The following is a 23,750-nucleotide window of genomic DNA, read 5'->3' on the forward strand; positions in this document are numbered from 1 at the left end:
GAATGTGCAAAAAGCAGATATGATATGCTCATTCCCCAAGGCCTGTTGTGCAGAATATTTATTTATTTATTAATTAAAGCATTTCTATCCCACCCTATTATAACTGGGATCTCAGGATGGCGTACAGATAAAATCAGAACAATATAAACATAAATCATTTACATAGCTAAAAATGTATCAAATCGTTAATAAATTAAAAACAGTAGAATTTTTAAAAAAGCAATAAAACAATTAAAATAAATTAAAACTATGTGTAACCATGGAGAATTTAACCCTTGAATTTATTTATGTATTTATTTATTACACTTATATACTGCCCCCATAGCCAGGGCTCTCTGGGTCTGTGTGTGTTACAGAAATTCTAAAATTAAGGTAAAAACAAGTATACAAAATTTAAAATTCTAAAACACAGAACTATTAGACAACTATTGCCCAGCTGCAAATACCCCTTTCTTAGGGAAGGCATTGGAGAGGGTTGAGGCGGAACAACTGCAGGCACTCTTGGAGGGCACTAGACCCATTTCAATCTGGGTTTCAACCTGGTTACTGGACTGAATCAGCCTTGGTTGCCCTGATGCATGACCCTTATCGAGAAAGAGGCAGGGGGAGTGCAACCCTGTTAATTCTGTTTGATCTCTCATTAGCTTTTGATACCATCGACCATGGTATCCTCCTCAATCAACTCCATGGGATGGGCATTAGAGGCATTGTGTTCCAGTGGTTCCGGTCCTACCTGCAGGTGCTGGATGGCCCTCAAGTGCTTTCCAATTAGATTTATGTTCTGCCAGAAATTATAGGAATCTACTTCTACCAGATGGTGGATAAATAGTACTTATCTTGTGAATCAAAATGGAAATCACAAATTGAACAGCCAGATGTAGAGGTTATGGTTATGAAGGCTCTGCCGCTAGTCAAACTATGCTGCTGAAATGTTTCATGACTGTCTCCTCAAGATAATCTTTTATGGAGTCTTGGCAAAAGGGAAAAAAAATCTTGAGATGTCCAGCACTAAGACATTTAAGGGCAATCCTAAGTAATAATGAAGCAATATTATCACTATAGTCCACAGCTGGAAACTACTGGCACAAAGAGCAAAGGCTATTCATATGAGCTGGAACTGAGAGATAAGTGAAAAGCAATGGTGTGGAAGTTCAATCAGTAGAAATCTCCTCAAGAAAATGACCATTGCTAAGCAACAACGGATGCTTATTAGCCACCTGTGAACCTCTAAAACAAGGAACATATAATTTTATAGAAAAAATGAAATAACAAAAGAAATTAATGTAAATCCATGAATAAACGAGAACAAGGAGCTTCTTTAAAGAAAGCTTTCATCATAGATAAAAAGGGGGAAGAAAATAGCTGGGAAATGGGCTTTTAAAACGAAAGGGATTTTAATGGATAATGAAATTAGCATTATTTGCATTAGACATAATATACAACAAGTGTCCCTGATCCATGATGAGCACTTAGTTGCTTGCACAGAAAGTTGCCTCCATCAAAATGAATGGGGAAGCTATTTTAGGCAAGGGAGCTCCATCTTATTTACTGTCCCAAATGCGTTTAGAATTACAGAACCAAAGGATTAGATCATTTTGTGCACATAAAATACTATCAAGTAAAAAATAAAAACCTGAATAACTAAGAACAGAGTTTATTATTCTTTGAAAACTCTACAAATACAAAATAGATGCAGAAAATACATTGAGATAGCTACAGGATAAAAGGAGAAGACAGAAGTAGCAAAAGATACAATTCAGATGTTATACAGGAAGGTATGGCATGCATTAAATACAGGCCAGTTCAAAGATGTAAGTGCAAATCTTCACAGATGAATTCTAATTTAAAATAAGACTGTCTAACTTGTGAAGTCACATTAAACACACACACACACACACACACACTATAGATATATACAAACATACAAAATGTACTTCACATTTGGACATGGTCAGTTACAAGGTCGTTTAAAGTTTAATTTCAATCATTTTAAAGGTAGCATCTACAGAATATTTTAAAAGACACCTCCAATGTTTCAGAGTTAGAAGGACAGACATGTTTGGCTATCATTTGTCAGCATGTCACAATTAGGCATGTGCAAATTATGAAATAAGTACAAATTACAAACCAGAAAATTTCGTGTACTTGCATCATACAAGTTATGACACAACTTGCTTTTGGAATAATGAAAGATATTCAAACTCCTGGGGCGCAAGTGCAGAGGAGACAGGGCGGAAGCCTCCCGATGTGCCTACTGGATCCTAGGAAACCAGTGAATGCAGACTTCTTTGACCCCTGACGATGGTGTTGCCAGCCATATGTGCCTTCTAGCAGAGCTGTCTAAGCTGATCTTTGTATACTGCTCAGAGTACACAAGAAACACTCCTTCATGGGGGGCCATAAGATGTTACAAAAGCTATAGGGGGTGGGGCTGATTTGATGTAGAAGTCATGAAGTCTGCCTAGTAAGAGCCCTAAGATGGAGAGGAAGAGGGGCAAAGACGTAAGTAGATTAGGCTGTAGGTGTCATGCAGCTTTCAGGTCACACCCACGACTGCTAGAACTGTAGAGCCTAATCCTTTTAAGTGTTCAACTCCTCCTTCATTGTGTCTCAAGACTCTGACCACGCAAACTTCATGAATTCAACATCAACTCTGCCTTTCCCCCCCTCCACCCCTTACCCCCTGCTTTTTGAAACATTTTGCCTGATGAAGAGACCTGGAGATCTCAAAAGCTTCCCCACAATTTTGTGCAAATTTGATTAGTCCTCATAAAAGTATTGTCTGATGGTAGATGTTATCATGTAATCCTTATGTGGCATTTGCATGTATTTGGGTGGTTGACCATACATAATGGTCAGTACCTGTTTTGTGAGAGTATACCATTGTTTTTCACTAGTAATAGGAGAACCAGATTTTCCTTTCCAGACTTTGTTATGGTACACAATGAAGAAATAACAGCAAATTATGGGCACATGTGCTTGGAGGTTTATTTGGGGAAACTACTCTCTGTGGTCTTTCAAACAAAACTATATTTTCATTACATAAAAAGAGCAATAAGACTTCTGCTTATACAATGCTTTTACAGCACTGCCAGACAAGCAACATCTCATGTTCTCAGTTTAATTTTTGTTCATTAAACCAGGACTCAGGAAATGCAGCTATATAGGCCATGGCTCAGGGTGGCTGGTTCTGTATTTACTGCTGTCTGCAGGTTGGACAAGTAGGAGCTAGAGGGTGGTGCAGGCAAGGGCTACAGGGGCAAGAATGTGTGCTGTCCCCTTCAACACCTTGGGTCTGGACCTGCTTGTAAAACAGATTTCAGTTACCCTTTTCTGCATATTGACAATAGATGCAATAAGTACTGGAACAAATACAATGGGGAAATCATTTGTGATCAAAGAAAATTAAAATCTGAAAATACCTGATTTGAACTTCTCATAGGAAGGCTTTTCCTGATTACCTGTTAGTAAAACTGGAGGTGGGTACTTGGCTTCTGCAAGAGTGCTGCTTTTGCCTGACGAAGAGGGTGGCGTCGGTGGCAACAACGTACTGTTAGGGCTGCTAATGTCTCCCTCAGCCACCAGAGTCAAGTCGGCTACATTCTCATCCTCAACTGTTTGTATACTTTCAATCAGCATTTCTTTTGATTGCATTTTCCATATCGTAGCATCCTGAAAAAGCAAAGTTGGAGACATTGGTGCACTAAAAGGAACACTGCAAGTCTTCTGGTTGATGGAAGTTGCCAGTGCAGCTGGTTTCTGTTTACTTCCTGAAAGATTAATTTTCACAGCTGAGCCTTTTCTGTTTTTCATGAATCCCACTTTGCCACTTAACTGTGTGCATTTGTCGTTGACATCAGGATGCGCAACTCTCTTGTTGCAGCCTGAAGACCCTTCAGGTGTAGATGAAGAAGAAGGTTCTGACCCACAGGGAGGTAAATGGAGAAAGTCAGGTAAAACCAGGTCTTCCTTCTTCAGCAGCCCTCGCTGGTCCTCTGCTCTGTGACTTTGTACTTTGGATATGAGTTCAAAAAATTCTATTGCAAGAAACCCAGAATAGACCGGATTTAGTCAACATTGCAAAATTCCATGACATCACATTTACTGAATTCTTTTCTAACTGAACATAATTTTACGTCCCCTCCTCCAGGGCTTACCAACAACACTGAAACAAAGAACAAGATTCCAAAGATTTGTCAGTGTTCTGATCTGAAACCCCTCCATGCCAAATTAGAAATTATATAATTAAATTCTACAAGTAACTTTAAAAGGTAATACAAATCCTAAAACCCCAATGATTGTAATAGCTACAAGCAGTATATTTTTCTTGTTCTAGTTTTTCATGGTTCCTGCAAATCTGTTGTTTATGCCCCATACAGATTTGCATGTAGACTTGTGGTTCCAGGTGTACATAGCATCCCCTCCCCTACTCCATGCGGGCTGATCCACTAAATAAATTGAGTAAGGTTCTTTTAACCATGACTTTGAACTACTTTATGGTATTTTGTAGGTAGGGATGCATGAGCATCCCTTTAGTCATTACAAAAGAGACTTTGGTATTATGTGTGTGCTCCAAGCTCACATGCACAAAACTCTCACAAAACTCTATTGTCACCTTCACCACCACTTCCTTCCCCTTCCCCTTCCCCTGCTCTGAAAGTTATCTAGGGAAGGGGAAGGGGAGGTGGCTGCATAAGAACATAAAAAGTGTCGTGCTGGATCAGGCCATGGCCCCATCTAGTCCAGCACTCTGTTCACACAGTGGCCAACCAGCTGTTGACCAGGGACCATCAAAACAAGACAAAGTGCAACATCAGCCTCCTACCCATGTGTCCCAGCAACTAGTGCACATAGGCTTAGTGCCTCAGATACTGGTGGTAGCACATAACTATCAGAGCTAGTAGTCATGGATAGCCTTCTCCTCCATGAATTTATCCAACCCCCTTTTAAAGCCATTCAAATTGGTGGCCATCACTACATCTTGTGGTAGTGAATTCCATAGTTTAACTATGAGCTGTGTGAAGAAGTACTTCCTTTTATTTGCTCTGGATCTCCCACCAGTCAGCTTCATGGGATGACCCCAGATTCTAGTATGATGAGAGAGGGAGAAAAATGTCTCCCTGTCCACATTCTCCATACCATGCATAATTTTGTACACCTCTATCATGTCTCCCCTTAGCCTTCTTTTTTCCAAGATAAGCTATCCCAGCTGTTGTAACCTTCCCTCATAGGGGAGATGCTCCAGCCCCTTTATCATTTTAGTTGCCCTTTTCTGCGCTTTTTCCAGCTCTACAATATCTTTTTTTTAAGGTGTGGTGACCAGAACTCTACACAGTATTCTAAGTGAGGATACACCATAGATTTATTTATTTATTTATTTATTACATTTATATACCGCCGCATAGCTGAAGTTAAAAATAGTGAACACTGAAAATAAATATATAAAAATTTAAAACCATCAAAACCATAAAAACAACAATATCCATTTAAAACAACTATTTATTTAGATTTGTATAAAGGAAATATGATACTGGGAGTTTTATTCTCAACTCCTTTTCTTATAATGCCTAACACGGAGTTTGCCTTCTTTACAGCAGCCACACACTGGATGGACATTTTCATCGAGCTGTCCACCACAACCCCGAGATTTCTTTCTTGTTCAGTCACCACCAGCTCAGATCTCATTAGGTTATACTTGAAGTTGTTGGGTTTTTTGCCCCAACCCACCTTAGACTTGCTTACATTGAACCGCATCTGCCATTTGGATGCCCACTCTCCCAGCTTGGAGAGTTCCCTTTGGAGCTCTTCACAATCCCTTTGTGTTTTAACAACCTTGAATAATTTGGTGTCATTGGCAAAATGGTCACTTCACTGCTCAATCCTAATTCCAGATCATTTATGAACAAGTTAAAAAGAATTAGTTGCAATAAAGAACCATGTGAAACCACACTATTTACTTCCCTCCATCGGGAGAATTGACCATTTATTCTTAATCTCTGCTTCCTCTTCTTTAACCAATTACTGATCCATAAGTGGGCCTCTCCTCTTATGACTGCTAAATTTGTTCAGGAGTCTTTGGTGATGGACTTTATCAAAAGCCTTTTGGAAGTCGAAGTAAACAATGTCCACCGGATCAACCCTGTCCACATGTTTATTGACACTCTCAAAGAATTCTAGAAGATTAGTGAGACAGGACTTGACTTTGCAGAAGCCATGTTGATTCTTCTTCAGCAGGACATGCCTTTCTATATGCTTTCCAATTTTGTGTTTAATAATGGTTTCAACCAATTTACCTGGAACAGATGTCAAGCTAACCGTGCCAATAATTTCCTGGATTGCCCCTGGATCCCTTTTTAAAAATTGGCGTTACATTGGCCATCTTCCAATCCTCTGGTACAGACAAGTTGCATATTTTTGTAAGGAGGCCAGCAATTTCATATTTGAGTTCTTTGAGAATCCTAGGATGGATACCATCCAGGCCTGGTGATTTATTTGCTTTCAATTTGTCAATAAGATTGAGAAAGACAGGTTGCATCGTTTGGGAACCTTCTATAACTGAGCTGGTTTTGGTGGGAACCCTCCCCCACCGTCTACTGCGCATGCTTCCGAGGGTTCCTGCCTAATCTCAGTTCCGTTGTGGCCTCAGAACTGAGGAGTCACTCCTCAGTATCAATGCCAGTAATGACATTGACAATGGAGGGGGATGATGGGTGGATTGTGTGAGTGCACAGATGACCACTTGAAGAACTACAACCTGTCTTTCTTCTTCATGGTCTCTGTGCAACACACACATGGGCGAATAACGAAGTTACTTACCAGAGGAGGGAAGTGACTATGCCAATATCGAAGTTAAGACTGCCTGCTAAAGGAGTAGTCTGCTCATGCCCTGACATCCAGGCGATAATGCTTCACAAATGCCGATGGTCTAGACCACATCGTAGCTCAACACAGGTCCGGGATCTGAACACCTCTCTCGAAGACCACAGATGTAGCTAGAGCTCGCGTTGAATGTGCGTGTACTGTGGTAGTTAAGAGTTCATATGCCAGAGTGATGGTGCTAACAATCCAAGCCGCTAACCACTGGGAGGATACCGGTAGGACCTTCTTTTGCCCAGAATAACACAAAAATAAACAAGGTTTATTTGTTTATTTATTTATTACATTTTTGTACCGCCCAATAGCTGAAGCTCTCTGGGCGGTTCGCAAAAATTAAAACCATAATAAAACATGATTTCTGAAATGAATTAGTTAATTTCCGAATAAAGATTATTTCCGAAATGAATTAGTTCTGTCCTTATAAAAACCCAAAGCTCTGCAGACATCTAAAGTGTGCAGAGTATTCTCAAAATCCAATGTGAGAGAAGGAAAAAATGAGCAGAATAATGTCCTGATTCAGATGGAAATCAGAAGCCACCTTAGGGAGAAAACTAATGTCTGGGTGTAGAACCACTCTCTCCTCATGAAAGGAACATCTATGTAAAGGGCAGTCGGTTGGTTCACTTGCTCTATGTGCTGACGTGGCTGCTATCACGTCAACCACCCAGAGAGCTTCGGCTATGGGGCGGTATATAAATTTAATACGTCAATCCATCAAAAAGGCTCTCTTTCATGAGAGCAACCACAGATCTGCCATAATGAAAGGCTCAGAAGGCTTCGTTGTCAGTGCTTTTAGCGCTACTGGCCGACTCCATGTGGGCACAGTGGAGCAAATGGGTGGCACCAAGTTCTGAACCCCCTTAAGGAATATTTTAAGCACTGGATGAGGAAAAAACTGTGCAGCCCTCAACAGGAGGAAGAACAGATGAAATAGCAGAAAGGTATACTCTAATTGAACTCAAATGGAAACCTTTTTCAAACAGACTCAGCAAGAATAACAAAATCTGCTGCAAGGAAGCTTGTTTAGGAGAGAAGGCGTTATCATCAGCAAACTTAGAAAAAATTGTCCACTTACGATCATATGATCTCTGGCTAGCAGGTTTCCTAGATGCATCTAATATCTTTGCGCTGAGAAAGGAATCGGTGTGGGAAGAGAAGTTAGATCCTCCATGCCATCATTCATAATGTCTGTAGGTCTGGATGCATGACTCGACCGTGCTGCTGCATCAGAAGTGATGGAGTGAGGGGCAGTCTTAGATTACCGCCCCTTAGCTATTCGGAGAAGAGGAGCAAACCACACTTGCCTCAGCCACCACTGTGTGATCAAGATACACTCTGTCTTGTCGCAGGCGATCTTTGACAGGACCCATGTCATGAGAGGGAATGGAGGAAAGTGTCACCCCTTGACCCTTTTCTGTGCCCTGCTTGGCTGCAAAAAAGTGGCAGGATTGCATTTTCCTCTGTCACAAATAAGCTGACGCAGTCACAGTAATATTGTCTAATGCTATCTGTACAAACTTCCCTCTGAGCTTGGGTTCGAAAGCCTTGAGGGCCTTTTATACTGCCCGAAGCTCCAACATGTTGATGTCGTCCGATACCTCCACAGTTGACCAATGGCTGTGTATTGTCAAGTCTGAGTAATGTGCTCCCTAGTAGGAAAGAGTCCATGGTAAGTAGCTGAGTTGGTAATGGCTGGAGAAATTGGATACCAGCTGTCAAATTCTCCACAGACATCCACCATCTCAGGGAATCTTGTATCTTTAGTGGAAGATGTAGACATGTGCATTGAGCATTCTTGTTGATATCAAAGTTGCAGAGGAACCACGATTTTAGTGGTCATATCCTTAATCTGACGTATTCGTCCACAGCCACTGTCAACGCCATTAAGTCCTAGCATATGCTGCAACTTGAATGCCATATTTAGAGGTTGGGAATGGAGATTGGTGGCTAGAGCTTGTACTATCTGTCGGTAGGGAGAAAAGCTCGACCTACAGTAGAATCCAGGGCACCTCCTATAAACTGAATTCTCTGCTGAGGAGACAACTGGTATTTTTCATAGGCCGAGATCGATGAGAAGAATCTCATAACTATTGGTTTGTTGACGCCACTAACAGCCAGTCATAGAGGTATGGGTATACCTCAACACCGTGCAGCCAAAGGCTCACACACCCCACAGCCATGCACTTTGAAAAAAACTGAGGAGTGGTCACAAGGCTGAAGGGAAGAGTTCTGTACTGATAGATATTCTCACCTATCACAAAAATAAGGTATCTGTGAAGTGAATATGGAAGCTCACGATATGGAAGTAGGCATTGTGAAGATTGAGCGATGCAAACCAATCTCCTTGGTGTAGTAGGGGCAAAATGGAAGCCAATGAAAATCATATGGAACTTCTTGGGGGTCAGGTAGCTACTCAGAAGTCTTACCATGAAGTACCGTGAGTAAAAGCCGACATTATGGTGACTCCACAGTACAGGTTCTACAGCACCCTTGTTGATCAGCATGTCAACCTTGTGTTGCAATACAGTTGTAGTTGTCATGGACTTCATGGTACCAATGGGAGGTAGGGTATCAAACTATGCAATTGCTCCAATCAATGCCTTTGAGTTACAGTCTCAATGTATGGATCTGTTGTCTCAAAAGTTTGACAGCTTCACTGTGAGCAAGATTTCTCTTGTCACAGAAGGTGTTCAATTAACTTACTCATCTTCTCCCAGAGAAGTAATTGATAACCTGACATAGCAGACTGCTAGTTGGAGACCTTAAGACACAAGTAAGCCCAAGTAAGCCCAAATGGCAGCTCTCCCTATCAACTGAAGAGGAGTGTTGATGTCTTGTTTTTCTTCTACAACCACCGAGTTTGGAAGAGGGTACTGAAACAAGAAATCTGTATCATCCTGCTGAATCTGATACAAAGCTTCTAAGCACTCAGAGGTGGGTGGCACTGAGGATGGCATCTTCCATGATTCCTTTATGGTGGCAAGAAAGACAGGCACGTTCGAATAGCAACTGGTCAAGATGTGCTGATGGTGTTGTCTGCTGTACCATAATGCCCTAAGCCTGAGCCATCCTCAAGATCTGATCCAAAAAATGCCTGAGATCCTCAGATGGTGAAACAACCTCTTGAGATGTTATTTTGGCATCAGGTGAAGAGATGGGAGCCTGAACTGTCGATGGCGAGAAGTCCTCTGGGCCAGGGGCGATGGAGGAGGCCTGGAATATGTAGCCGATAGGCACTTAAATCTCTGTGGGGGCGGTGGGACATACCACCTGTCCCCATAGTCATAATAATAATCTCACTCACAGTATCTGGGTCTATAATAAGGGCGATCCCATCCAGGGTGCCATTCCCAATCAAGAGGAGATCTGTATCTATGTTTGGAACTCCAACCTGTCTGGTAGAAACTTCTTTCAGAAGAGCCGGAAAACAACCAGGAGAACCGTGTCAAAACTCCCTTTGGGTCCTAGCCCACTGATCAGGCTGTCTTGGTGGGATAGGGGAAGTATCTCTGATCTCCCCTTCCTAAGTGGAAGACTGATGTCTCTGTTCACCCCTGGCCATGGACCATATTGTTGGGATTGAAGCATTGGTGGGGGAGGAGGTGGCAGTATTGGTACTGAAGCCACCACTCTCGATGTCGAAGGTGATGAAAAGCGTTCGACATCAACTGGCCCCAAAGGGGATTGAGGACAAGAGGTCGGCAGCAGAGGACTTGGTTGTGGAGGATCTGGTCTCTATTGAGACTTCTTTTTCCACCTCCTTTGCTCCCCAGTAGCTGAAGGGTCAGCTGTTTTAGAGACCTTAAGCCTCTTTGTCAACTTTTTTGCCAAAGTCCCTGATCGATCTGAAGTAGGGGGTCGATCCAGAGAAAGCGCATCCTGTAATGGAGCCAAGGAAGGAGTTGGAAAAGAACTGGCAGCCATTCCAACTCCCCTGGGACTCAAACATCACATCGGTGGATCTACAGCCTGGAGTGCCTTGCTCCACAGAACAGCCTTAAGCCCGTCCAACCTGTGGCATCTTGCTTATTTGGAAAAGGCCTAAAAAAATGCCACGATTCCACAACATGCCCCTCATTCTTTATGCCTCAAAGGAGGCATAAAGAATGTCCACCTGAGGGAGGGTGCTTGCGGCTGCACGTAATGTATTTACTGAAAGGGTCCCTGAGGGCCATACACCCCTTCAGGCAATCGTACGATTGCAATAAAACAAAACGAAAACAAAATGTAACGAGAAAGACCAAGAAGAAACATAGAAAGACAGAAAGAACACTTCTGCATGAGTTCATGCTAGGAGAAGTCCGAAAATGATGCTGCTACAATGGTGGACAAAAGAGAACTGAGGGGATTAGGCAGGAACCCCCAGAAGCATGTGCAGTAGATAGTGGGGGAGGGGTCCCACCCAAAACATCTCAGCTATAGAAGCTTCCCGAACGATGCTCTGCACAGGCATAGAGCCCATGTGTGTAATGTACAGAGAAGAACTTCATCTTTTGCCACCACTATTTGCCTCAGTTCTTCAGACTCCCTTCCTGAAAACATCAGTTCAAGCACAGGCATCTATCCTCTATCCTCTGCAGTGAACAACGATGCAAAGCATTCATTCAGTTTCTCTGCAATCTCCTTGTCCTCCTTTAGAACTCCCTTAACTCCATTGTCATCCAACTGTCCAACTGCTACCTTAGCTGGTTTCCTGCTTCTGATATATTTAAAGAATTCTTTATTGTTGGCCTTGATATTATTAGCGATGTGCTCTTCAAAATGCTTTTTTGCATCTCTTATTGTCTGCTTGCATTGCCTTTGTGCCAGCTTGTGCTCCCTGTTTTTTCCTCACTTGGGCAAGACTTCCATTTTCTGAATGAAGCCCTCGTTTCTACAATAACTTCCTTGACACTGCTTGTTAACCATGCTGGTGACCTCTTGGACTTGGTGCTACCTTTCCTAAGCTGTGGAATACATGTTAGTTGAGCTTCTATTATTGCACTTTTGAATAAGCTCCATGCATTTTGCAAGGATTCCCCCTTTCAACTCTCTTTCCACCAGTTCCCTCATTTTAGAGAAGTTTCCTCTTTTGAAATCAAATGTGACTGTGTTGGACTTCCTGGACAGTTTTCCATTTAAATATATATTGAACCTAATAACACGATGGTCACCGTTACTGTTTGGTTCAACAATATTTACATCTTGTATTCGGTCCTGGGCAACACCACTTAGGATTAAGTCCAGGGTTGTCTCCCCTCTGGTAGGTTCCACGACCAACTATTATATACTGCCCCATAGCCGAAGCTCTCTGGGCAGTTTACAAAAGTTAAAAACAGTGAATGTTTGATTGTTTTTAATGTTCTTATTTATGATTGCTGTGCACTGTCTTGATTTTTTTTTTTTTAGCAAATAAGGTACTATATAAATATTAAAAAATAAATTCTATGAAATACTCAAAAGACATGCACACAGAATAAAGCACTATAACAAAATGGAAATTTGTTCTGCAAACAGCTATTCACACCAATATTTTCAGCTGTATTGTTTTTATAGTCCAATCCTGTAGTTATTTATGCATGCCTGATCCCCGTGAGGCAGCTGCTCCCAACGGGTAACTCTAAGATCAGTTGGGGTTCAAGTTTGGCCCAGAATGTTTTGGTGCCTGAGAAAAAGAGTTTCTCTACATGATCACTTTCAGTGTGATCGACATTTCTCATTCAAGGAAGGGGAGCTTTAAACAACACTTTCATTCTCCTATTTCCTTAATCCTGAGGTTTCCTCTCCCCTAACGCATTGTATTTTAATCCAGAAAAAATGCAGTACTTTTCCTACTCACGCTATCAGACTGCCATTGCCTGCCTGTGTATTCTTTTCTTATGGCTTTATGTGGGCGGAACTGAGGGGTGTGGCTTCCAGCCTGTGAGAAGAACGGGGCAGTCTGTTGCCCCCACCTTCTCGGCACTCCCTCTCCCACTGCCATTTGCAGTTAAGTCAGCGGGACAGCAAGACGGCCATTCCTGCACAAAGAGAGAAGTAGGCACAGCTGATGTGGAGCCTGCAACCTCTCCCGCTCCCCTTGCTCCGTCTGCCTAACAGGGTCGTGGGGTTTATTGGAGGCACCAAGAAGCCCTTGATCCCCTGGAGAAGCTGCATAGAGCAAGCCAGGGACAGTGAAAGAGAACCATTCTTCTCTATGTTATGATTAAGCATTATATGTTAATAATTATATATTCAAGTAATTTGTTAGGTATTGGTATGTTAATTGTTATGTTGGTTTGTATTTTATGTAGTAAATAAATAAATAAAAAAAAAAGAACAAAAAGAACCATTCTTCTCATGAGGAGGGTGGAAGCACGAGTGATTGCAGCTCCCGAGTGCGGCTGATTCACCCCCCACCAGCCTACACTACAGGACGTGCAACTTTTGCTTCTTCTTGCCATGGGAGTTACGTCTGTGGGTTTTTGGGGGGGTTGGGGAGGGGGAGTGAATGACACCCCCCCTCCCAGCATCTGGTTATGCAGTTCCCAATCTGCCCATTTTTTCCTCTTTTTTTGCATCTGATCAACATCTTGATTAACATCTTCTCCTTCCCAGAATGCTCCTCCCTTAATTCGTGCAGGGAGGTGGAAAAACACCCCCAACCTGTTTGCTTGGAAGCATTAGCCCTGGATTTAAATGGAGCTCTTCTGATGCAGCAGGCACTTGCTCTCGAGTAAACAGGCATTCAGGACCCTATTGCATTGGGCAGCGCAGCCTTCAACGCTGCAACCCAGGGAGTCAGCCCCACTGAACTCAATACGATTCACTTCTGACTAGAACACCCATAGGGTTGCACTATAAGAAACAAAGGAACAAACACACTAATAATCCACGAGTGGTAATTTTCTCTTTTGTAGCCCAATCCTGTTAAGTAAGGAGTCAGACCCTCTTCGTTCCAGGGGGTTACTCATGAGTAAGTGCTTTAGGATGGGCACCTTGACAAATTGCATCAGGTAGCTATAGTCTTGGAACTGTCACTCACCAACTCATCAAATTAGGGTGTGGGTGTGTGTGTGTATGAGGGCATGACAAAATCAGGAGAGGGTAACCAATGGCTGGCTACAGGGAGGGAAATGGGCGTGAATCACAGGAAGATGAAAAGCATGATTCACAACAATGCCACAACTCAGGACAGTTGCTGCCTCTCTATGTAAAGAAGGGGGGGAAAGGAAAGTTCTGGGTTAAAGCCAGCCAATGTAAAAGGCCAGTGACTGAAGCTGGAGCAGAAATAGTTCCAGGAAGAAAAGCCTCATGTAGAAATCCTCAAAGGTTAAGATGGCACCACCATTACATGTACAAAAGCTAACTGGATTGGCAGTTGAATCTTACTTCAATGGTAGTGACAGGGCAACACCATCCACTGTACCTGAGGGCAGCAGGCTTGCTTAGGCAGCACGGAATAGGTTACATGGCTCTGCCCTCCAATGCCTTGCCACTGTTGCTCTGCCTGGAATCTGCTCGCTGAAACAGATGTTATAGTGTGGCAGTGGTTCAGCCAGTGGCCCTGTTCAGAAGACACCTTAAACCACAGCTTTAACAATGGTGAATAAAGCTTTTTGCCATGGTTTAAGGTGTTTTCTGTCATATGAGCAGAAAATTCTGCTGGAGTACCTGGCCCGTATTTGCCCTCTCTGTTTACTCTCTTTACTTAGGGGATTTTCCCAGTGACTCTACCTAGGTTAGACTGCCAGCCAGCTGAGCCTAGCAAAAAGCAAGGACTGCCACAGGTTTTTTGGCTCAGGAATATGGGAAATGCCAAAGGTTTTGAGGGAATGCCTGGCCATGCTGGGAATGCTGCCACTCCTACACCTTCCAATCACCAGCATCTACCATCAGAGGTTGCCACTTCACCCTGGCTAATGGTATGGCCAGCCCACTTAAAGCCGTCTGACTGCATAAAGACTTTTCATGCCAACAATGGACACTTCAGGAATATGCAGTATGAGCCTGGGAATTCTTCACGCAATCAAGAGGATCTATGTGGCATACTGCACAAAACATGAAAATCATGCAACTCCCTTGAGCATATTACACAAGACTGTAGAATAAGAGAGCCTGCATGAGGGCATAGAAGTGAGATCTATGGATAGTGTGACCATCCATCTCCCCCCCCCCCCCAAGTATTACATTTTTCTTAGCATTCTTTAAAATATCTCCCTGTTGTCTGTGGCAGAATCTCCCTTTTTTATCTATTACCTCAACATGGAGATCAGAATCACAACTCCTATAAATAGCCATCCATGACACCAGGCCTCATCATGATAGGGGCAAATACCAGTGCACACAAGCGATGGAGAACATAGAGATGAAGCATGAAGCATGGCTGAAGCCACCCATTATATTCATTTTCCCAGAACACCAACTTTTCAAAAAGAAAGTTTAAAAAGAGAATTTTTAAAAACAATAAAAATAATGGTATTGGTCATTGCTGCTGCCTGGTAAGCTTATGGACGGAGGGGGGCATCAAAGAGGCACGGGGCAAGAGGCTCCCTGACACTGCACATGCATCACACAGCTGCTTAAAAAGTCTATTGAGTTATTTTAAGTAACCGGCTCTCATCCTAGACGAGTAGCTACTGGCACCTACGTTTAAGTGTGAAGACGAATTTGAAGATAAATTATGCAAGTCATTCTGTGGTGAGTCCAAGAGAGATGATACATTTTGTCTCCGCACTCACCGCAGATTGTTGGAATTAAGCTCCGATGAACTGGGTGAGGGCAGCCTGGGAAAGCAGAAACGTGTGACAAGCAGGAAGGGCAGGGTCAGCTTTGTAAGCAATGAAGAACACTGAGGAAGGAAGAGAGATAGAGGAGGACTTACAAGATGGAGAAAGACTGTGAGGGAGGAGACATCGCACTCACAGCCTTGGGAAAGGTTCATTGGTTTGGAGGAGGGAAGGACCGGCAGCCGTCAACCTTCCCCCTCCCCCTATGATGAGCTGGATCACCCTGGTCCAAGAACAGACACGCTGGAATGGTTCTCTCCTCTGCCATAAGAGAATGCTCGGGGGCGGGTGGGGTGGGGGTGGTGGGACCTTGTGAAGGGCCCCACACAGTCATAGGATTAGCTATTGAACTAGGAACAGGTCTATGGCTACATTTCGGAAACAATTATGAAGTGCAAAAATGTTGCCATGGAACACACAGTATCTTTTTGGATTTCTGGATGTGGTTTGTTTACATAGCCCTGGAGTTTACACAAATAGTTATGTTGCCAATTTAAGAAGTATCAGCAGAAAATCCTTCTGTCCTCACTGATACAGCGTTAGCAAGTTAATAGCCACTGCAGACATGAAAGTAGGTAGTTCAGAACCAACAAAATTAGGTAGTATTATGATTTTGATCTTCTTCACCTAAATTCCAAACACGTTCACCCACAAATACATGTAATTCCAGTGTTGATTATACTTATTTAATAGTACTTCAACATATGGCTGAAATACAGCCCTATTTTCTGCAGTGATAAAATGAACCGATATCACCGTTTACAAAACTGTTAAGTTCAGCTTGAAAACTAACACTATTACATATACTAAAAAAAATGACATACCCTCTGCTTCATCCAAATTAATTTTCTGATACATTTTTTCCCCAGTCTGTGCAATATATTCTTCTCTTTTTGCTAGATGGACATCCCTAGAGTTTTTTCCACTTTCTCCTTTTATTTTAATAGAATTAGACTTTCCTAGATTTCTTTCCTCTCCCTGTATTAAAAGGAAAGTTAAAGGGCTACTTACATTTCCATAATGCTGCAAAGTGTATGTAATACGTTATTGATGAATAACATTAATTTCATGAACAGAGCTGTGATTAAACATGCATTTTCAGTGAATCATGAACAAATAAAGAATTATATCTGCAAATCCCAAAACAAACACAGCACGTTCATTTGAATTGCAAGATTATGCCCATACCTTTAGGTCAAATTATATACACATTACTGTAGTTGCATGTAACTTTTCCCCAGTAATTGTCCCTCATGAAAAACAACCATGGGAGGCTGTCACTTTGAACACAGCACTGGTGGAGGTGGGATGAACCCTATTCTACCCTTTCCTTTCTAAGCATTTTCCAGCCCTGGAGAGGAAAAAGCAGCCAGAAAGGCACCTTCTCCCCTTGATGCTCCACTCAAAATTGTAGCTTCCTGTTGCTGCTTTTAATGGGAAAAATTGGGTGATGTTGCATGTGAGTATGTGTAATACACAGCTTGGTCCTTTGAGTTGGGCATACCACTCAATGCATATTAGAAACAAAGAACAAGACACATGGGGATGTATTGGTGGAGGCAACAGAGCAAAGGGTGTAAAGAAAAGACACCAGATATTAACTGAAATAAATACTAAGCTAAACATCTGGGGTATTCTTTTCATCCACAATTTCCAGTTTGGGAAGCAATATCAAAACTGGAAAATAATTAAAATGAAAAATAGTACCAGGAAACTTACTGTAAGGGCTTGATTTCCTGCATAGGAAGTTATAGCTGCACCTTGTTTTAATGATGCACACTTTCCTTGATCTGTGAATGATAATTTAAAAAAATCACAAAACCTGCTTGTTTAAGTCATATTGGTTGAATGATCATGAATGGGGCCGCTCTCACTCTTGAGGTGCTCGTGCAGAATCAGAGGTGGCAGAAGAGCCCGAAAATCAACCCTGAGCCAAGTCGTGTGACTTTTTCGAAATCTTTTTCCTCTTCGTTGTACTTCTACGTATTTGTCAGGCCTCACTTAAGGACATGCTATTTTCATGGGTTTGGTGGGAGCATAAAACTCAGGATTTGTAGCATAAAACAGTAGAAAAGGAGTACAAAACTCTGGCCCAGTTTTGGAGGTGATAAGATGGTGTTGGATTTTTGTGTTGCTAAGTACAAACCTGAATTTGTTGCGCTCACTTGTGGGTGGTGGCACAAAACTGGCAAAAAACTTTGGCATGTTTGGAGGAGGTACTAGTTTGAGGGGTTTGTAGTGAACAGAGCCATATCTGATTGTACACAGGTACTAAAATCCTACTTAATACAAATAGCTGAGAATGGTTAAATAAATTAAACAGGCTAATTTTCATTAAGATTAGATGGGTGTTCTTGCTGTTGTTTTTAAATTAAGACCATTCAAGTCAATGGAATCTTTTTATCACATATGTCAAACATACTAGTGCAGTCAGTTTGCCAGTCAGTGAGGGAGGGGAACAGAAACTGTCAACTGAGATCGTATAAAGCAATTTTGAGGGCTGAGAACATCACTCATCCTGATGAAGGTAGAGACCACCACTCTATCACTGATGAAGAGAGAGAGAGGGAAGCGAAAAATATATGGTGGAATCCTGTGCATTGAGGGACATATACTTGAGTGGCTGGTTGCCACACATGTGCAGACACTTTTTGATGAGCTAGATTATCTGGATCCATTTCAATTGGGGATCAGGCTAGGTTTCGTCAGAGAAACAGATTTTGTCACCCTGTATGATGACCTATCTTAAGAGAGTGGCCTTGTTCATTCTCCTTCATCTCTTGGCGGCTTTTGATACCATCAACCATGGTATCTTTCTGGGATTATGGTCTGATTCCGCTCCTACCTGAATGGTTAGTTTCAGAAGGTGGTACTTGGGGAGATATTGCTTAGACCTGTGGGTTCGGAAGACATGCAGCTCTATTTCTCTTCATTTTCATCAGGTGTACTAGATAAGGATGTCTGTTGCAGGGAGATCTGGCCCTGTTTGGACACGATGGATTCCCGCCATGCTCCTAACTTGGGTTGCATCTGTGAGCCAACCAGGGGTTTATTCTTGAAATCCAGGAACTTTTTCAGCAATTTTTCCTCCATAAAAAACCATTTACACAAATTAAACCTGCAATTTGTACTAGGGACAGCCAAAATCGGGGAGCACTTGCCCTGCTGCCGCTTCAGCCTGCCCCCACAAACCAGGCCTTGCGAGCCCACGCAAGGCAGGGGCTCTCGAGTGCTCGGGCGCGGGTCCACCATCATGCTGGGCGTGTCCGGTTGAGTCCATGGGGCTGGACACAGGGGGATCTGCTGCCCTTGCAGACCCAACTGGCTGCTTGCAATATCCCTAATTTTCACAGGTTACAACTTTACACAAATAATAATTAAAAAACACAAAAAACAGAAATCCACAAGCTGGCCTGACTTGATGCAGATTGAGTTGAGCCAGCTCCTGGGAAAGCGAGCCAAACAGTGTGTGTGTGTGTGTGGAGGGGGGGGGAAGTTGACTAAACCTCGAGGAACTTCTCGCCCTGGACAGATTCACCTCTTGGACATCCCTAGTACTAGATCAGTGTCTCACTGCAACAATGGACTGAATGGAGGGCTAATAAACTGCAGTTCAATCCAGACAAGATTGAGCTACTGTTAGTAGGTGGTTCTTCTGCATGGATGGAGGGTGCTCAGCCTGTTCTAGATGGGGCTGCCCTCCCCATGAAGGAGCAGGTTCATAGTTTCAGAGTTCTCTTGGAAATATTTGTATCACTTGAGGCTCAGGTGGCATGGAGGGTCTTCCACTAATTTGCTGGCCCACTGGCCCAGCTATGCTCCTATCTGGAGAGGTATAACCTCACTTCAGTTGTCTATGCACTGATAAGTTCCAACTTAGATTATTGCAATATGCTGTACCTTTGAAGACAGTTCAGAAGCTACAGTTAGTGCAAAATGTGGGAGCCAGATTGATAATGGGAACCAGGAGATCTGGAGATATAACACCAATCCTGCCCCCCTTGCACAGGCTGCCTATACATTTCCGAGCTTGATTGAGAGTTCTGGTTTTGATCTATAATGCCTTACATGGCTCAGTACTGCAATACCTGAGAGAGCATAAACCTACCTGTTTACTATGCTCATCCTCTAAGGCCCTCTCCAGGTGCCTCCTCCAAGGGAGGCTTGGAGGTGGGCAATAAGAGAAAGGGCCTTCTTAATGGTGGCCCCCAATTATAGAATGAGCTTCCCAGCAAGGCCTGCCTGGCACCAATATTGTTATCTTTTCAGCACCAAGTTCCTCTATTCTCAGGCTTTTGGAAGTATTTGACAAGGTTTTTAATTGGGTCCTGGGATTTCTTGCAGTTGTTTTTTAAATTTGTTTATATAAGTGTGTGTGTTATCTGCAATATGGTATTTTAAAGGTTTTTAATCTGTATAAACTGCTCAGAGAGCTTTGACTATTGGGCAATATAGAAATGTAACAAAATAAACGAAAGACAAGTTGCTTACGTGTAACTGTAGCTCTTCAAGTGGTCACCTGAGCATTCACAAATGTGGAATTGGTACGCCTCATTTGGGAAACTTCTACAGCTGAGGCGTTTGGGGCAGGAACCCCTCCCCATGCAGTGCTGCGCACGACCAAAGGGGCTCCCACCCCCATCTCCTTAGTGGCCTCAGAACCGAGAAGTTATCTCTTGGCATCGACTGACACATCGACCCCGAGTAGGTATGGTGGGTGGGTTGTGTGAATGCACAAATGACCACTCAAAGAACTCCAGTTACAGGTTAGCAACCTGTCTTTCTTCTTCATGGTCTCTGTGCATCACACATATGGGCGATTAGTGAGCTGACTTACAAGAGGAGGGTCGGTGTTCTATGTCAGTATTGAAGACAAAGCTGCTCTGCCAAATGATCCCCACTATTTACTTCCTTCCATTGGGAGAATTGACCATTTAGTCCTACTCTCTGCTTTCAGTTCTTTAACCAGTTACTGATCCATACGAGGACCTCTCCTCTTATTCCATGACTACTAAGTTTATTCAGGAGTCTTTGGTGGGGGACTTTATCAAAAGCCTTTTGGAAGTCCAAGTAAACAATGTCCACTGGATCACCCCTGTCTACATGTTTGTTGACACTCTCAAAGAATTCTAGTAGATTAGTGAGACAGGACTTGCCTTTGCAGAAGCCATGTTGATTCTGCTTCAGCAGGACCTGCCCTTCTATATGCTTACTAATTTTGTCTTTCAACCAATTTACCTGGAACAGACGTCAAGCTACCCGGCCTGTAATTTCCTGGATCCCTTTTGAAAATTGGTGTTACATTGGCCATCTTCCAGTCCTCTGGTACAGAGTCTGAGCTTAGGGACATGTTCCATATTTTTGTGAGGAGGTCCGCAATTTCATATTTGAGTTCCCTGAGAACTCTAGGATGGATACGATCTGGGCCTGGTGATTTATTAGCTTTCAATTTGTCAATAAGGTTGAGAACTTCATCTTTTGTCACCATTATTTACCACAGTTCCTCAGACTCCCTTCCTGAAAACATCAGTTGAGGCACAGGCATCTGTCCTGTATCCTCTGCAGTGAGCAATTCATTCAGTTTCTCTGCAATTTCCCTGTCCTCCTTTAGTACTCCCTTAACTCCATTGTCCAACTGCTTCCCTAGCTGGTTTCCTGCTTGCCATTTAAGAGCATATGATTTTCTTGTTGCTGGCTTCCTAGAAGCATCCAAGGCGATCTGTAGACTATGGGAGATTGGTACTGAATGACCAGCTATTTTCTCCAAGCCGTTAGTCATAACGTCGACAGGTCGGGATGTCTGATTCTGCCCTATTGTTGTGTGAGTAACGCAGGGAAAATGGGAGCCATCGGTACCAAGCCTTCAATAACCGTAGAAGTGGGGCAAACCATGTCTGTCTCGGCCACCAGGGGATGATCAGGATGCAACTGGTCCTGTCATCCATGATCTTGGCCAACACCCTGGTTATCATGGAAAAGGGGAGGGGAGCATAAAACAGGACACTTGTCCACCAAAAAGAGGAGGCATCCCCCTGCGAGTCCTTCCCTAACCCCACATGACTGCAGAAAAACAGAACCACTCTGTTGACTTCTGCTGCAAATAAGTCTGTTGGTTTTTTTGCAGATGTCGAAAAGTTCTAGTAGAACTGTTTTGTCTATCTGCCACTCTTGCGAAAGGTGTTGAGTCTGACTGAGCCAACCCGCTAATATATTGTCGACTCTTGCAATGTGGACCATGGTAATCCTTATTCCTCTTGGTATACACCAATTCAGAATATCCATTGTGAGTGTCAATAGTTTCCTTGACCTGGTCCGTCCTTCCTTGTTTAGGTAGGCTGTAACTGTTGTGGTGTCTGAGGCTACTTGGATGAAGTGCCCCAATAGGACTGTCTCAAATGCCCTGAGCGCTCTTTGGACCGCTCAATGCTCTAGAATATTTATATGGTCCTTGGCCTCTAGGTTGGACCACAGACCATGAACCCTCAATGTCCTGGAGGCATCCGTTGTCAAGGTTGTCACTGACGGAATGGTACTCCTGTCAAATTGTCTATTACGGTCCACCAAGGAAGAGAATGGACCACGTCAGGAGGTAGGGGGAGGCAAGTCTTTCTTGAATTTGTTTTCACGTTGAAATGCCATGCAGCAGTCTCATTCTGAGATGTGCGTGTTCCACCACAGCCGTAGTGGATGCCATAAGATCTAGGAGATGTTGTATTTTGAAGGCTGACGTAAGTGGTTGATGCCAAAGTTCCATTGCCTGATGTATTATACATTGAGAACGATTGGCCGGTAGGAATGCTTGAGCGGATATTGAATCTAGTACACCTCTGATAAATTGGATCACCTGCAAAGGTTGTAATTGTGACTTCTCATAATTAATATAAAGATCCAGGTCCTGCAGAAGAGAACAGGTGGCATCCATCAATTCCTGCAGCCTTTGCCTTGTCGATGCCACCAAGAGCCAATCATCCAGGTAAGGATATATCTCAACACCCTTGAGTTGGAGGAAAGCACATACTACAGACATACACTTCGAGAAAACTCTCGGGGCCGTAGAAAGGCTGAAAGGGAGAGTCTTATATTGGTAGATATGATGCCCAATTATGAAGCATAGGTACTTGCGGTTCGAGCCTTCCACTGCAATAGGAAAGTAGGCATCATGGAGATGGATGGATGCAAACCATTCTCCTACTGACAGGAGTGGAATAATTGAAGCTAACAAAAAACATCCTGAATTTTTGGGGTTTCAGGTAAGTGTTGAGAAGGCGCAAGTCCAGGATAGGTTGAAGCCCTCTATCCTTTTTTGGTATCGTGAAGTACCATGAATAAAAACCACTGAGGTGATAACTCCAAGGGACACCTTTGATAGCCCCTTTTTCTAATAACATATTGACCTCCTGTAGTAAAGGAAATGTCGGTAGTGACACCTTCATGGTACCGAGAGGAGGAAGGGCTTCAAATTCTATCCTGTATCGTCTTTGAATTATTGAGAGGACCCATTTATCAGTATTGACATTGGTTTTGCTGTATCAGATAGAATCGAATACAGGATCTTGCACTGTCGGTGTCAACTGCTCTATCTGTAAGCCTGCGCCATTCGACCAATTTTATCGGGAAAATGGCTGAGATCCTCCGAAGGAGAGATTCCACCTTGAGATGCGACTTCAGCATCTGGAGAGGCTATTGAAGGCAGTGCCAAAGAGGACGAAGTAGAGTCAGAGCAGCATTCATCCTAACCTGAGAGTGGCAAGTCACGTAAGATTGTCTGGGACAAAGCCTTTTGTTGGGCCAGGGAAATGACCGGGATTGTAATGGTAGACCTAACAACTCAGAAATCAATCATAGAATCATAGAATAGCAGAGTTGGAAGGGGCCTACAAGGCCATCGAGTCCAACCCCTGCTCAATGCAGGAATCCACCCTAAAGCATCCCTGACAGATGCTTGTCCAGCTGCCTCTTGAAGGCCTCTAGTGTGGGAGAGACCACAACCTCCCTAGGTAACTGATTCCATTGTCACACTGCTCTAACAGTCAGGAAGTTTTTCCTGATGTCCAGCTGGAATCTGGCTTCCTTTAACTTGAGCCCGTTATTCCGTGTCCTGCACTCTGGGAGGATCGAGAAGAGATC

General features: G+C 43.1%; 1 protein-coding gene across 2 annotated transcripts in view; it reads right to left on the bottom strand.

Annotated features, from left to right (window-relative positions):
* The window catches only part of RGS12 (regulator of G protein signaling 12), a 164,201-nt gene that overhangs the window by 13,909 nt on the left and 126,542 nt on the right, over window positions 1-23,750 (bottom strand). Inside the window, exons 14-16 of one of the 2 annotated variants that reach the window (XM_063135889.1) lie at window positions 17,343-17,413; window positions 16,448-16,601; window positions 3,423-4,037 (exon numbers count right to left, since the gene is read on the bottom strand). In XM_063135889.1, coding sequence (XP_062991959.1) covers window positions 3,423-4,037; window positions 16,448-16,601; window positions 17,343-17,413 — 840 coding nt within the window. Of the gene's footprint in view, window positions 1-3,422; window positions 4,038-16,447; window positions 16,602-17,342; window positions 17,414-23,750 lie in introns of those variants that run through there. The other variant, XM_063135890.1, reaches the window with a different exon arrangement.

Source organism: Elgaria multicarinata, chromosome 10, assembly GCF_023053635.1.
Source record: "Elgaria multicarinata webbii isolate HBS135686 ecotype San Diego chromosome 10, rElgMul1.1.pri, whole genome shotgun sequence".
Taxonomy (NCBI): Eukaryota; Metazoa; Chordata; class Lepidosauria; order Squamata; family Anguidae; genus Elgaria; species Elgaria multicarinata.